The sequence below is a fragment of the Xiphophorus couchianus genome, chromosome 15 (assembly GCF_001444195.1).
Source record: "Xiphophorus couchianus chromosome 15, X_couchianus-1.0, whole genome shotgun sequence".
In the NCBI taxonomy this organism is placed as follows: domain Eukaryota; kingdom Metazoa; phylum Chordata; class Actinopteri; order Cyprinodontiformes; family Poeciliidae; genus Xiphophorus; species Xiphophorus couchianus.
In genome coordinates, this window is record NC_040242.1 from 4,206,714 (window position 1) to 4,220,683 (window position 13,970).

The following is a 13,970-nucleotide window of genomic DNA, read 5'->3' on the forward strand; positions in this document are numbered from 1 at the left end:
AAAGATTAGGGTGATTGCAAGGAGGCTTTTTGTCACTATAGGAGATCTCCTGTAGAGGTCTGTGTTGCAGCAAAATTATAAGCCTCCGACTGAATACAAAGAAATATCTTCATTCTTCTTCACACAATCAGCTCTACAGGCTCTGGAACATAGCCTCTTTATAAAACAAGAAAATAAAACAGACAGGACAATAGTGATTTGGTTGTTTTTTCAAAAATACATTACTTTTAGAAATAAATGTTTTGCTTTTCCATTCAAACATTTTTAACAAAGGCAGGTTTTAAACTCATGACAGGTTTTAAACATCAAAACAGCCTCAGAATTTGCTTCTGCCTCTGGCCGGCTCGGCTTGCTAATGAGGTTAGCAGCTAGCACAGAGAGTGATGTGCTTGGTGGAGAACCGGATGCGTTTTATTTTGACACTCTTCAGTGACGGTGAGGCACTCAGTGCGGAAGTTCTATCATCCTGCAGGAGGAGAGAAAGGAGAGGCGCCGCTTCGTCTCAACTTTCCGCCCGAAACGCAACAACCTGTCCCGGCAGGAAATAGCTCCGTCTCCCCGGGAACCGCAGCCCCTCCGCCGCCGACAGAAGCAGCACGTCCGCGGGCCTCCGGCAGACTTTGGGTGAGTTAACGACTTCCTGACCGATCCGCGAAAATGCCTGCTCGGCTACAGCGGAGGGAAAACGGCCTGCTGCCGAGTGCGGTGGCAGTGCGGGGGTGGCGGGTCGTTTGCGGGAGAGATGTGGCTCTGTAGCGCCGCTGTCTGCGTTCAGTCAGGTCGTATCCGGGACGGATTTTCAAAATAAGTGTCGCTTAAGAATGTAAAGAAAAATATAGAAAAACATTTTCGTAAATATAATAAAGTTTATAATATTTGTTTTAATACTTTTCATTAATTGTAATAAGGTAATGTAATTAATTTATACATTTAATTGAATTATAACTCTAGTATAAAGTAAAAATCTAAATGTTGTTTGGAAACATTATAAGTTTCAGAAAGTACTTTTTAAAAAACTATTTGTTGTTTTTTCACTGCCATCATATATTCCCCCAGGCTGTCAACCATGTCTTCCTCTTTCTTAAAAACAGTCTATATATACCTGTATACTAGAAAGAAGAAAAATGTTTCCCAACGGCATTTAATATAATGTGTATTTTTAAAATGCTTTCATTAGGAGCATAATGGAACCAAAGTTGAAAAAGCTTCTTTTGATTTTATGACCTAAATACAAAAAAATTATCATCGTAATTAATGCGTGTATTTAAAAGTTTTATATATTGTTTTAATTCTATAATTTATCTGTTGATATATTTTGTTACTTTGTGGTTGGTACTTTCTAGTTGTTAGCTGCAAACAGGGCTTACAGATAAATATTGCATAAATATTTGAACCTGGATGATGAAAAGGTAATGTTTTCTTTCCCCTGGTGCCTCATGGTACTAACCTCCCATTAGAACTGCGTGTTGTTCTTTGTTATGATCTTTTACGTTGAAAATCCTACTTCGGTAACTTCCTGTGCAGGCTAGGCTAACACCTAGTAGCTTCCCGCAGCTAGTTACGGATCTCCATTTTAGCTTCGGAGCGCCGCCGGCCTGTCGAAGCTGTCCGACCCCGAACGTAGCCCGTCCTCGCCTCGCAGTGCGTGGAGCTGACAGCGGGTAAGTGCGTGGCGGCTCCCGCAGTAGTTCTGTGGTCGTGGGCGACCCGTTGGGGTCAAACAAGCTCCTGGAGACTGAATGACGTTTGTTTCTCTGTTTTTTAGCACGGAGTTCGTAGGTAAAGGAAGCAAAACTTTGTCCAAATATTTGAAAGAAGCACAAAACATGTTTTAAAAAGATAAAATAATCATGATTATTATTAGAAAGGTAAAGTCGTGGACCATCCTCTCAGTGGGCTGGTCCAAACATTTCGGAGAACCAACCACAGATTTAATGTAGATGTTGTCTCACATGTGATCCAGAACCGCACCATTCCGTCCAGAACTTCTTGTTCTTCTGTGGTCATCGTGATGAGGACATCTTGTATTTTTGCAGAATAAATTTCTGCTTTCCGTCATTTGGACCAGAACCTGTAGTTTCATTAGCGGACTCAGTCCATACAGAACCCCCAGGACCTGCAGCTGTTCTGTGGACTCTGGTTCTGATGTCCTCATGCTTCGTTTCCATTTCACGTTTTCTTTTTAAAACTCTGTTTCTATGTAAATTAAATAAAAAATAATTCCTCATTTGCTAACATTGGTAAACATTTCCAATGAATCTGCTGCACAAACCTTTGAGATTTGATGTGAGAGTTTTCCTCTGGCTGCAGCTCCTCTGAACATCAGGTTTCAAGTCCTGCCACAGATTCCCACTTTGACTAGGCCATTCTAACCCGTGAATCTGCTTTGATCTAAACCAGGCTCCTAAGGTTTTAAATATGGGTGTAATGATAACAAATGCAAGTTTAAATCATTATTCATGCAATAATTGCATTGAATTCCCACAACTAGAATGGGTTGGATTGGGAACTGAGTCCTGCCCTGAGTTGCAACATTTGCTCCATTTTCAGCTGAACATATCAACACAACAAAAGTTTTATGTTTTTCTTTGTTTGAAAACCTTAGAAATAATTTTTACTTAACAACAAAACTTTTATTGTAGCAGATATTCCATGAAAAATGTGTTCAGGGTCATGTTGAGGTCTAGTTGCTAAATATTGAACTGGATTTTTTTTCAAGGTATCAGAGTAAAGGGGGTTCTCCCACAGATCAGCTGCAAGTGTGGGAAAGGTCAAAGGTTATGAAAAATTCTGCAATATGCAGGAATCTTGACTCAACATGATATATTCAGATTACTGACAGATGTTTCACTCTGTCATTCCAGCCTGATGGTCCATCATAGCTGGTTTGTGTCGGTAAGAGGTCTCACTCTGGCCAATCCTCGGAGGAGCCTCATATGAATCTGGTTTGTGCAGCAGAAGGTGGTTTCCTGCCCTGAAGCAGGGCTGGAAACCCCCCAGAGGTCTGTGACGCTGTGATGACTCGGGTTAAATGTTGCTGAGTCATTGCAGGACTCTTCAGGCGTTAACCGTGTGTTCCTGTGTCATCACCAGGGCGATGGCGAGGCCGAGCCACAGCGATCACGTCCTCCAGCAGCTCAACAACCAGCGAGAGTGGGGCTTCCTGTGCGACTGCCTCATCGCCATCGGCGACATCTATTTCAGGGCCCACAAGGCCGTGCTGGCGGCCTGCAGCTCCTACTTCCGGATGATGTTCATCCGCGACCAGCAGGGGGCGGGCCACCTGGACCTCAGCAACATGCAGATCAGCGCCGAGTGCTTCGACCTCATCCTGCAGCTCATGTACCTCGGCCGCATCGTGGTGGGCAGCTACGAGTTCGAGGAGCTGAAGGCGTCCATGTCCTACCTGCAGATGTACTACATCCCCGACTCGCTGGAGGACCTCCGAGACATCCGCAGCTCCAACCTCACCCCATCTTCCTCCGCCTCTTCCTCCTCCTCCTCTTCCTCCAGCTCCTCCACCGGCGTCTCTGGAGGGAAGATGATGTTTGGAGTGCGGATGTACGAGCAGCAGAGGTCCACGGCGCCAGAGGCGGAGCTTCTACCGAAGGCGGCGACCAGCAGCAGCAGCGCAGGGCGCCCAGCTGTTCCCGCAGCTGCCAGCAGGGTGGCGCCGGCAGTAGCGGTGGCAGCGGAAGAGGTGGCTAGCACAGCTTTGATCGTGGCTCCACCCACAGCGGATAGCAGCGCAGAGCAGCCATGTGACCTGAGAAAGCGACCCGGCGGCAGAAGTTCTGCTCTCAAAGACCGGCCCAGATTCGGCCGCACCTACACCTGCGACGACTGCGGCTTCGTCTTCAGCTGCGAGAAGCTGCTGATCGAGCACATCCTGACCTGCACCAACAGGAAGGCCTACCACCCGCCCAGAGGGAACGCCGAGGGCGACAACAGCTCCGGCAAGGGGGAGAGCTCCGCCTCCGAGAGTGCCGAGGAGCAGAGAGTCGTCTGTAAGGGCGAGGACGACTGGGCCGACGGTCGGGCCGACTCGGAGCTGCCCGTCAGGTCGCTGGCGGCCGGCAGCGACAGCGAGCCCGGCTCCACCCGCAGCATCAAAACGGAACCGGAGGAAGGCCTGTTCCCTGAGATCGAGATGGTCCAGGTGGGCGAGCACGCAGCCAGAGACTCGCTGAGGGAGAGGATGGGTTTGACCCGCGAGTCGGAGCCGGGAGTGTCGGGTCTGGAGAGCTGCGGCCAGTCGGCCGAAAGCCACCTGCCGAGCAGCAGCGACTCCGGGATCCCTGCTAAACTCCGGAAGGTCAAGGATGAGAAGCAGGAAGCCGACTGCGCTCCCTGCGAACTTTGTGGCGCTCTTCTGACTGAGGAGGACAAATCCTCCCACTACCTGTCCAACCACATGGGTCACATATGCGCCTGTGGGCGGTGCGGCCAGGTTCTGATCAAAGGCCGGCAGCTGCAGGAACACGCAGAGCGCTGCGGCGAGTCCCACGGCGCCGAGTCGGACTCCCACGGGGAGGATGAGTTGTCGCTGCTGGGGGAGCCTCAGGGGATGGACGAGGGTCTGCTGGACGCCGCCGACCTGGCCTGCCCTCACTGCGGCCTGCTGTTCCAGAACGAGAGCCTGGCGCTGGAGCACGCCTTGACCTGTCATGAACAGGACTTGTTTCGGCCCGTGGCGCTGGAGGAGGGCGGGGAGCCCGACCACCGCCGCAAACACTTCTGCAGCATCTGCGGCAAAGGCTTCTACCAGCGCTGCCACCTGCGGGAGCATTACACCGTCCACACCAAGGAGAAGCAGTTCACCTGCCAGACCTGCGGCAAGCAGTTCCTGCGGGAGCGCCAGCTGCGGCTGCACACCGACATGCACAAGGGCATGGCACGCTACGTGTGTCCCGTCTGCGACCAGGGAACCTTCCTGAAGCACGACCACGTCCGGCACATGATCTCCCACCTGTCGGCCGGAGAAACCATCTGCCAGGTGTGCTTCCAGATCTTCCCAGGCGGCGAGCAGCTGGAGAAGCACATGGACGTCCACCTGTACATCTGTGGCGTCTGCGGGGAGAAGTTCCGACTCCGCAAGGACATGAGGAGCCACTACAACTCCAAGCACACCAAAAGACTGTAAGGCATCCGCAGCGTTTGCGGCATCCGCAGCGTTTGCAGCATCCGCAGCGTCTGCGGCATCTGCAGCGTCTGCAGCTCCTGCTCTTAGAAGCCATAAATGTGAGAACAAATCGAGCACTTGAACACCAAAAAGTTGACTTTGAATCTGCACTTTGAAGCTTAACGCAGAACCTGAACAGGTGTTCAGACTGCGAGCAGCGAGGCTGGTGATTGGTCGCTTCAGATCATTAAAGACTGCTCCGATCAGAGGAAGGATCGCGCGCTGCTGAAACTGATCCGACCTGGTTCAAATGATGTTTAGTTCTGTTAGAACCGGGAGAAAAAGTCCGAAGTGTAGCGGGTTGTAGAACCAGGCCGGAACAGTCTGATGGTGTCGCTCGCAGTTTGAACTCCAGCCCCGGGTTTTTAACAGAACGGTTCTGATTGGTTCACCTGTGAGGAGCGTCTCAGGTGAGGTCACTTCCTGTTTCAGAGCTTGGACTTGTTTTTGTTTCTTTTTTTAGCCGACCCATTTTCCAGAATACTAAAAGCTTCTGCAGATGTTTGGGTTTCAGGTTCTGGTTCTCCTTCTCTAATGTGCCTTTGCTGTCATATCAGAACTCCAAGAAGAAAACACTAGAACCAGTTGGTCAGAACCGGCCCAACTGGTCTGATCTGGGACTGCGATGCCTTGCCATGTTCATCTTCATCACTTCCTGCACAGAGCCAGAACCAGAGCCAGTCCCTACACTGACCAACAGAACCAACTCAAACCAGTTAAAACAAAACAGTTTCTGATTAAAACCAGATGATTGGTTCAGATGATTTCACACATCCTGAGTCCGGTTTCAAACGTTTGGACCTTCAGAACATCAACCGAGCCCAGAATCAGCAGGTTCTGTCGGTCCAGATGGTTCCGACCTTCCCGTTAACTGCAGAATCTCCCTGAGTTTCCGGCAAATTGTGAGACTCCAGAAAAAATCAGAGCCTGATGGTTCTGATCCAGTGTGGTCCGGAGCCCAAAAACGTTTCCAGAACAGTAAAAATTTGACCAAAGAGAAAAACTTCTGTATAAAAACCTTATTTGTTTTTTAATATTGTCAATGTTTAATTTTAGTGTAAATAAGAAAAACATTCAGTTTCCAGTCTGAATCAAACTGTGTCCGACCCGTTTCCTGGTTCTGTTGATAGACAAGTTAGATAGAAAACAATGGACAAAATTTTATTAATTTAAGAAATTGATTCAAATAAACTGTATAGTTTAATGATTTCATTCAATAATTTTATTTATTTCAAATTTTAATATAAATAAAAATGTATATTTTAACTAGATAAAATGTAAAATAGAATATTTTAACGTAATATTGATTCATATTGCTAAAAGTTTGAACTGAACAGTAATCATTTATTTTAGTAATAACGCACTGATATAAAAATTTGTGTCCATATTTACCATTATTAAATATTTTTTCTTCCCTTTCTACGTTGAGGACGCTGCTTCTCTGCTTCAGTTAAATACCCACAATCCTGTGCTGCATCACCATCAGTCACATGACCAGATTCTGTTTCATAAAGCACTTTGAAATGCCTTGCTGTTGAAATGTGCTGTACAAATCAAATTTGATTGATTGATTGATGAAGCTCCGCCCCCTTTACAAACCAATGGCAACAAAATGGAGATAAATGTCGGTTAATATCAGTTATTGATGGCGATTTATCATCCCTCCCAAACTATAATAATCCATATTATTGCTGCGACTGTTAATAAATTATTATGAATGATTATACCAGGTAGTTATTTTTTTACCACTTAAATTAAAATATTTTGTGTTTTAATTGGCTGGAGGTAAATTATTGGCTCGTTTTATTCCTGAAGCCGCTTGTTGGTCACAGTGTGGCGGCGTTGAGGGATCGTTTCTATGGTAGCAAAGCTGATTAGGCGTCTATCTAGACCTGGTTCAGAATCTGAACCAGGTTCAGACCCATCTGAGTCATCTTCATGGTCCGGTTGGTTCTGGTCGGTTCTAACTGATGGGCCGAAACCAGACGGCAGATATTTAATCTGGTTCTGGTTCTTTGCACTAAAGGGGAGTTTCACATGCAGAACTGTTGGTCTAATTATGGGTCTATTTTCTCTGAGTTTTTTCCTTCCTGTCAGGCGTCGTCGTGGCGACCTCTGACCTCCAGAGGGAAAAATCGGCAATTTTATTGAGACTTTATTTTTAAAATCAAACTAGTTGAACTTGATTTCTGCTGCAGGTTCTGGTTTTTGGTCCGATCCGCTGGTTCTTTTGCGGTTCCGGGTCCAGTTTCATGTTCTGTTCTGGTCACACAGGCCTTGTTCTACTTTCAATAAACCAAGTGATCTTCTGTTTCAAGCTGCAGTGTTTGTTTGATGAAAATCTTTTATCATCTTCACGTCTGCTTCATAGAAAATTAAAAAATTTTCATTTTCTAAAGGCAATATAAAATATTTTATCAAAATATTTCCACATTAATTTACAGGTAAATTACATATTTTCTCTTAAACTTAAAAATGCTATTTTCCATGAGTATTTATTGAAATTTAATGGTAGTTTATGTGAACTTGGCTTCTGGGTCCAGTGGATTTCTGTAAATCAATCAGCTTCTACTGCTCTGTGGAGCCCCCTGGAGGCCGTGAGGAGCATTTTTATTGTCATCACTTCACAAAAGAAATTCATCCTCTGGCAAGAAATGTTTAGATTATTCTCAGACATTTTCTAGGAAGAATTTGGACATTTCTGAGGTGTAAAACTAAAAAAAATAATAATTTTGAGTTAATTCTCAGAAAATTTCTAGAAAATATAAGGACATTTTTCAATTTCAAGTTGAAAATTTGCTAGAATTTTTTTTTTTTTTACCCCTCCATGGGGTCTTTTTGTGGGCTCTAGTGTCCCTTATATGACAGTAGGCTGACAGGAATGGGGAAGGAGAGGGGGCATGCGGCAAATGTCGCCGGGTCCGGGAGTCGAACCAGTGACGGCCGTGTCGTGGACTCAAGGCCTCCAAATGTGGGTCGCGCTAACTGCTACGCCATCACGGCACGCCTGCTAGAAAAATTTTAAGATTAATATCAGATATTTTTTTAGAAAAAAATAGCAAATTTCCGAGTTTGACTACAAGGGACTGAATGATGTGAATTAGCTTTTGTTATAATCTGGTACAGCGACATTTATGTTTGAGTTGTACATTGTTTCTTTTTAAATGGTTCATTATTATGAAAACTCAAAACTTTGACCAGATTTTTCTCTAGAAAAATTCTGAGTTTGTTTTTCTTGCAAATTTCCAACTATGCACATATCCCTCCTTTAAAAGGAGGAATATTTCTCAGGTCATCTTTCTATGAGGTCTAAAATTAACACACTTCCTGTTTCTACCTGAGAGGTCAAGGGGTCACCAGCTGATGAAGCGGCTTTAATCCAGGAGATGCTGGATGATCCATTTTGATGGGATTAATCTGAGCTGATCTCCAATCAGCCAGAAACCTCATTATGCTGATGGGCCGTCGCGCTGATTGGGACGCGACCCGAAAAAACATCCGAATCCAGTAAAAACTCATAGAAAACATAATTACATCGTTCTGCGTCTCAGCAGTTTGAGTCTGGGAGACTAAAGCTGCCAGATTTATGCATCAACAATGAAGAGGCCAAAACTTCCTGCTTCCTTTCCTCACAGACACTTTAGACTTTATTTCTTTCTTTCTAAAATCTCAACAAACGACTCATTTTGAGAAATATTACATGCAAGGATTTGTTTTCTAATATATGCCATTTACTGCAGAGTTTCCTCAGATTGTATTAAAGTTTCGTATTTTGTTTAGCAAAAGTTAAAACTTGGCACTGATGTTTTTTATTTGCTGCCTAATTTTATTTTTCATCCAAACTCATTAAAAAGCCCTAAAAATATATTTGTTTTCATCCCAAATGAGGATATTAGTAAATTTGGATTTAGGAAAATGCATACTTTATCTATAACTGGAATAATAAAGACAGAAATTAAATTATTTAGTTTTATTTAGAAATGCAAACTTGGGGACTTCCGGTGACGATGCGGCGAGGAGAGAACGCATGCTGAGGAGCCAGAGCTGATATCGGCCAGTTTTACGTTGCTACTTTCCGTCAGAAGACTTAACCCGTGTGAGCGAGGTACAGGGTAAGCAATACAGATGAACAGAGGGAAAAATTCAAGGATAAAGAGCACACCGGGCCCTAAAATCGACCAAATGATCCGGTCGAACCCACGAGCTAACGAGGCTAATGCTAACACTAGCATGGAGACGCTCGCTGATGCAGGGACAGATTCAATGATTTTAAACGAGATTCGCGTCATGAACCGGGACCTCCAAGACAAAATACAGCAGGTCGGAGCAGACGTGATCACAATTAGAGACTGTCTGGACTCGTTGAAATCAGACTTGGCCGGCCTCAGCGGCAGGATGGGGGAAGCGGAAAACAGAGTGTCGCAACTTGAGGATGAGAATGCGGTGCTCACTGCGAGCACGGCTGAGCTCAAGTCCAAAGTTGCACAGCTGGAAGATCGGATCCAATATCAAGAAAACTACAGCAAGAGAAACAATCTAAGGATCAAGGGTGTCCCGGAGCTCTCGGAGAAGAGGGATAACGTACCGGAGTGTGTCATGGACATACTACGAGCCCTACTCCCACAGGATCAGGGAACGGATCAAATCGTCATTGAAAGGGCTCACAGGGTACCTGCTACTCTAAAAGAAAACAGACGAAACACGCCAGCCGGACCCCGACACATCCTGGTGAGATTCCTTCGCTTCACAGACAAGGAGAAAATACGACTCAGAGCTCGAGAGGTTGGAACTTTTCACTGGAGGGGAAACAAGATAGAGTTTTTTCCAGACTTCACGAGGGAAGTACAAGAAAAAAGAAACAAATTCTTTGAGGTCAGACGTATGTGCAGAGCCAAGGGACTGAAATACACCACGCAGTACCCAGCAGTGTTTTGGGTCTCCCTCGGTAAGGAACGCCTCCGCTTTGAAGACGCCACCGCAGCAAAGAAGATGATAGACAAATACCAACCCCCAGAGGAAGGTGAATGAACGAACAGGCTGCGATGATCAGTGGTAATACCTCCTTTCTGAGATCACTAATCATAACCTCCAACTTATTAAGACTAAGATGTTTATCATATTATACACGTTGAAACTGGACTTCGTTAATCTGGTCAGATTTATGTTATTTCGGTGAATTTTTGCTGATGGGGAAAATCGATTGCTATGTAAGCAATTTAAGTCGCATATTTGGTGTTTTGGATCGATAAATATGAGTGTGTGGCAATCTAAATTGCTAGGTGTTCATGTCCCTCATATTGGTTTAACATACAGTTTAAATAGCCCAGCTTATTTGGTAATTTTCCCCTTTTTTTTTTTTTTTTTTTTCTTCTTATCTAATTCATTTGCACTAACAAAGTTCTGGCGGAAGTTCTTGATGCCTATTATTATTCTATGTTATTGGCCGAGGCAGCTCACTCTGAAGGCCTCCATGCTCGTCATAAGGAATAAGGCGTGGTTATTTTACAAAAGACGCTTTTGTTTGCGTCTAATTTTTGTTTTTGTTTTTGGGGTCCTCCATCTCAGCCAGCCTTTTTCTGTGTTTTCTTTTGTTATATGTATAAACACAACTGACACAGCACAAGACACAATGATGGTCTTGTTACTATTATTGATAAACGAACATAAAATATGGGGACCATAGTTAAAATATCCTCATGGAACGTTAATGGTTTGGGCTCTTACACCAAACGATGCAAAGTACTTAAATATCTAAAGCAGAAAAAAGTAGATGTGATGATGCTACAAGAAACACACTTGTTAGAGAAAGATGTTAACAGAATTAAAGATAGGTGGGTGGGACAAGCTTACCATAATACTTTCAAACAGAAAAAACGAGGAGTGTCCATTCTATTTTCTAAACATCTCTCAATTCAGGTGGAGAAAGAATATAAAGACAAAGAGGGTCGAGTAATAGTTCTTCTAGTCAATATTTCAGGACAAAACATTATTATAGCCAATATATATGCCCCTAATACAGAGGATCCAGATTTTTTCTTACAGCTAAAGACAATTTTTACGGATTTTGGGGACTTCCCTACTATCGTAGCAGGAGATTTCAATCAAGTCTTAGACCCTGTTTTGGATAAATCCGGGAAATCAATTCATAGAACCAGCAAAACCCAAGAAGCGATTAAAACTCTGTGCAAACATGCTGGTCTATCAGATGTATGGAGGCTCCTAAATCCTTCAGCGCGAGACTATACCTTCTTCTCAAGTAGGCACTCTGTTTATAGCCGGATAGACTATTTCCTGATCTCACACTCTCTCATTGAAAATGTTGGGAATTGTAATATTGGTTCAATAGCAATAACCGATCATGCCCCCATAGACCTAGTCCTACAATTGGGTTCTCATTATGAAAGGGCTAGGGGATGGAGGTTGAACACCAGTTTACTAAATGATGCTGACCTATGCAAAAAACTCAGAGAACTAATTACTGAATACTTTATAAACAACAACAATACTGCAGACCAAAACTCAATTTGGGATGGGTTCAAAGCATATATTAGGGGAATATTGATACAACACTCCTCCCGGATCAAAAAACAAGACTCCCAAAATATAAACCGATATGAAAATGAGATAAAGAAATTGGAGAGGGAATATTCGGAAAATCTTAACCCTTCAATCTTTGATAAATTAGTCAGAGCTAAATATGAGCTAAATACAATATTTTCTAAAAAAGTAGAGTACTCTCTTTTCAGGATCAAACAGAGATGGTATGAATCAGGCGATAAAGCGGATAAATTATTAGCCAGCCAATTAAAGGCCAAACAAGCAGCGCGTCAAATTAGTGCGATAAAGAATGGGGCTGGGAATGTAGTTACTAGTCAGAAAGAAATCAACAAAGTATTCAAAGATTTCTATAAGCACCTTTATTCTCAAGAAGGACAATTTGATTCAAATACAGCAGAAGAGTTTTTTGGAAGGTTAAGTCTTCAGAAATTGTCCAAAGAGAGTGCCACACAACTAGAAAGGCCTATTACTATGGAAGAACTCGTTAAATGCATTAAAACCTCACCCAATGGGAAAACCCCAGGCCTGGACGGTTTTCCTAACGAGTTTTATAAAACATTTACATCTGAACTGGGCACAGAAATATTAAAAACCTTTAATTCAGCTATCAATTCGCATCGACTCCCCACATCCATGAAGGAATCATTAATTACTGTCATTCCGAAGAAAGGAAAAGACCCTCTGGAATGTTCAAGCTACAGGCCAATAAGCTTATTGTGCTGTGATGCAAAATTATTCACAAAAATATTATCATTGCGGATTAATAAAGTCATAACATCAATTATACATCCGGACCAAACAGGCTTCGTCAAGGGCAGAACCTCCTCTGATAGTCTAAGACGTTTACTACATCTGATTTGGAAGGCCCAACATTTAAATTTTCCTGTAGCGGCCCTGTCACTTGACGCGGAAAAAGCGTTTGACAGGGTCAGCTGGAACTATCTTTACTATACACTTGGAAAATTTGGGTTTCAACACTCTTTTCTAGAAATAATAAAAATGATATACACAGACTCAAAAGCAACTGTAACGACAAATGGATCAAGATCAGATCAATTCTTAATTGAACGCGGGACTAAACAGGGAGATCCATTGTCGCCCCTACTCTTTATTATTGCACTCGAACCCTTAGCCCAAGCCATCAGACAAAACAAAATAATAAAAGGTATAACAATGGGTGAAATAGACAACAAAATGTTAATATTTGCAGATGATGTGCTGCTTCTGCTGTCGAATCCTGAGGAATCATTACCTCCTTTACTGGATTTAATTAACAATTTTTCTGATTTGTCTGGATACAAGATTAACTGGTCTAAATGCGAAGTAATGCCCTTGTCAAAACTTTGTTACAAAAGCCATATACAAAAATGGAAATTTCAGTGGGTACCAAAAAACCTTAAATACTTAGGAATACTGCTGAACCCGGGCCTGGAAGACATTATTCTGGACAACTTTGAACCTGTGATAAATAAGATAAGTTTACTTTTAAAGGGATGGGACAAGCTACAAATATCACTATGGGGTAGAGTCCAAGCCATTAAAATGATTATTACACCAAAATTAAATTACCTATTCAGTTTATTACCTCTCAAAATTCCACACTCTATATTTAAGACCCTGGACAAAATGATAAACAACTTTATCTGGGAGGGGAAAAAGCCTAAAATGTCTGTCCTAAAACTCCAAACTAAAGTAGAATACGGAGGATTACGACTTCCCAATATGCAACTTTATCAGGAAGCTTTTACAAGCGCACAAATAACATCCATTATGTTACACAACCACAATAGTCCGATCTGGGTGAGCTTGGAAGGTGAAATAAATGCTCCATTTAAAGTTTTTGATTATCTATCCCAACATTCAAATGATGGAGTTAAATCCAATCCAATTATCACTCACACTAAAAAGGTTTGGCAGCAGTTACATAAAAAAGCAAACAGCTGTCCTTTCGCTCAGGGAACAGCCTCAGTGTGGAATAACCCAAAAATAAAAATAGGAGGGAAAATGATCTTTTGGAGGAGCTGGCTTATAAAAGGGATTGACCGTATAAACTGCTTCTTCAAAAATGGTACCTTACTGTCATTTCAACAATTTCAAGAACTATACAATCTAAACCACAAGGATTTCTGGAAGTTCCTACAAATTAGAGACTGCCTTACAAAATTAAAGAATCCTGAGGGAAGCATACCCATGGAATCACCAATATACACCATATTTAACAAAGTAAAAG

General features: G+C 43.2%; 1 protein-coding gene across 4 annotated transcripts; it reads left to right on the top strand.

Moving 5' to 3' along the window:
• The first annotated feature begins 270 nt into the window (after nt 1-270).
• Nucleotides 271-7,499, top strand: zbtb1 (zinc finger and BTB domain containing 1). 4 transcript variants are annotated; one of them, XM_028039452.1, is made up of 3 exons: nt 271-624; nt 3,094-5,157; nt 5,203-7,499. In XM_028039452.1, exon 2 carries the CDS (start codon nt 3,098-3,100, stop codon nt 5,141-5,143), a length of 2,046 nt encoding a protein of 681 aa, XP_027895253.1. In that variant the 5' UTR covers nt 271-624; nt 3,094-3,097; the 3' UTR covers nt 5,144-5,157; nt 5,203-7,499. The 4 variants fall into 4 exon arrangements, with proteins under 4 accessions (XP_027895253.1, XP_027895252.1, XP_027895256.1 ...); XM_028039455.1 differs by lacking the exon at nt 271-624 and adding exons at nt 1,298-1,661; nt 2,865-3,002 and having other exon boundaries at nt 3,094-7,499; XM_028039451.1 differs by having other exon boundaries at nt 285-624; nt 3,094-7,499.
• Nucleotides 7,500-13,970: the final 6,471 nt, after the last annotated feature.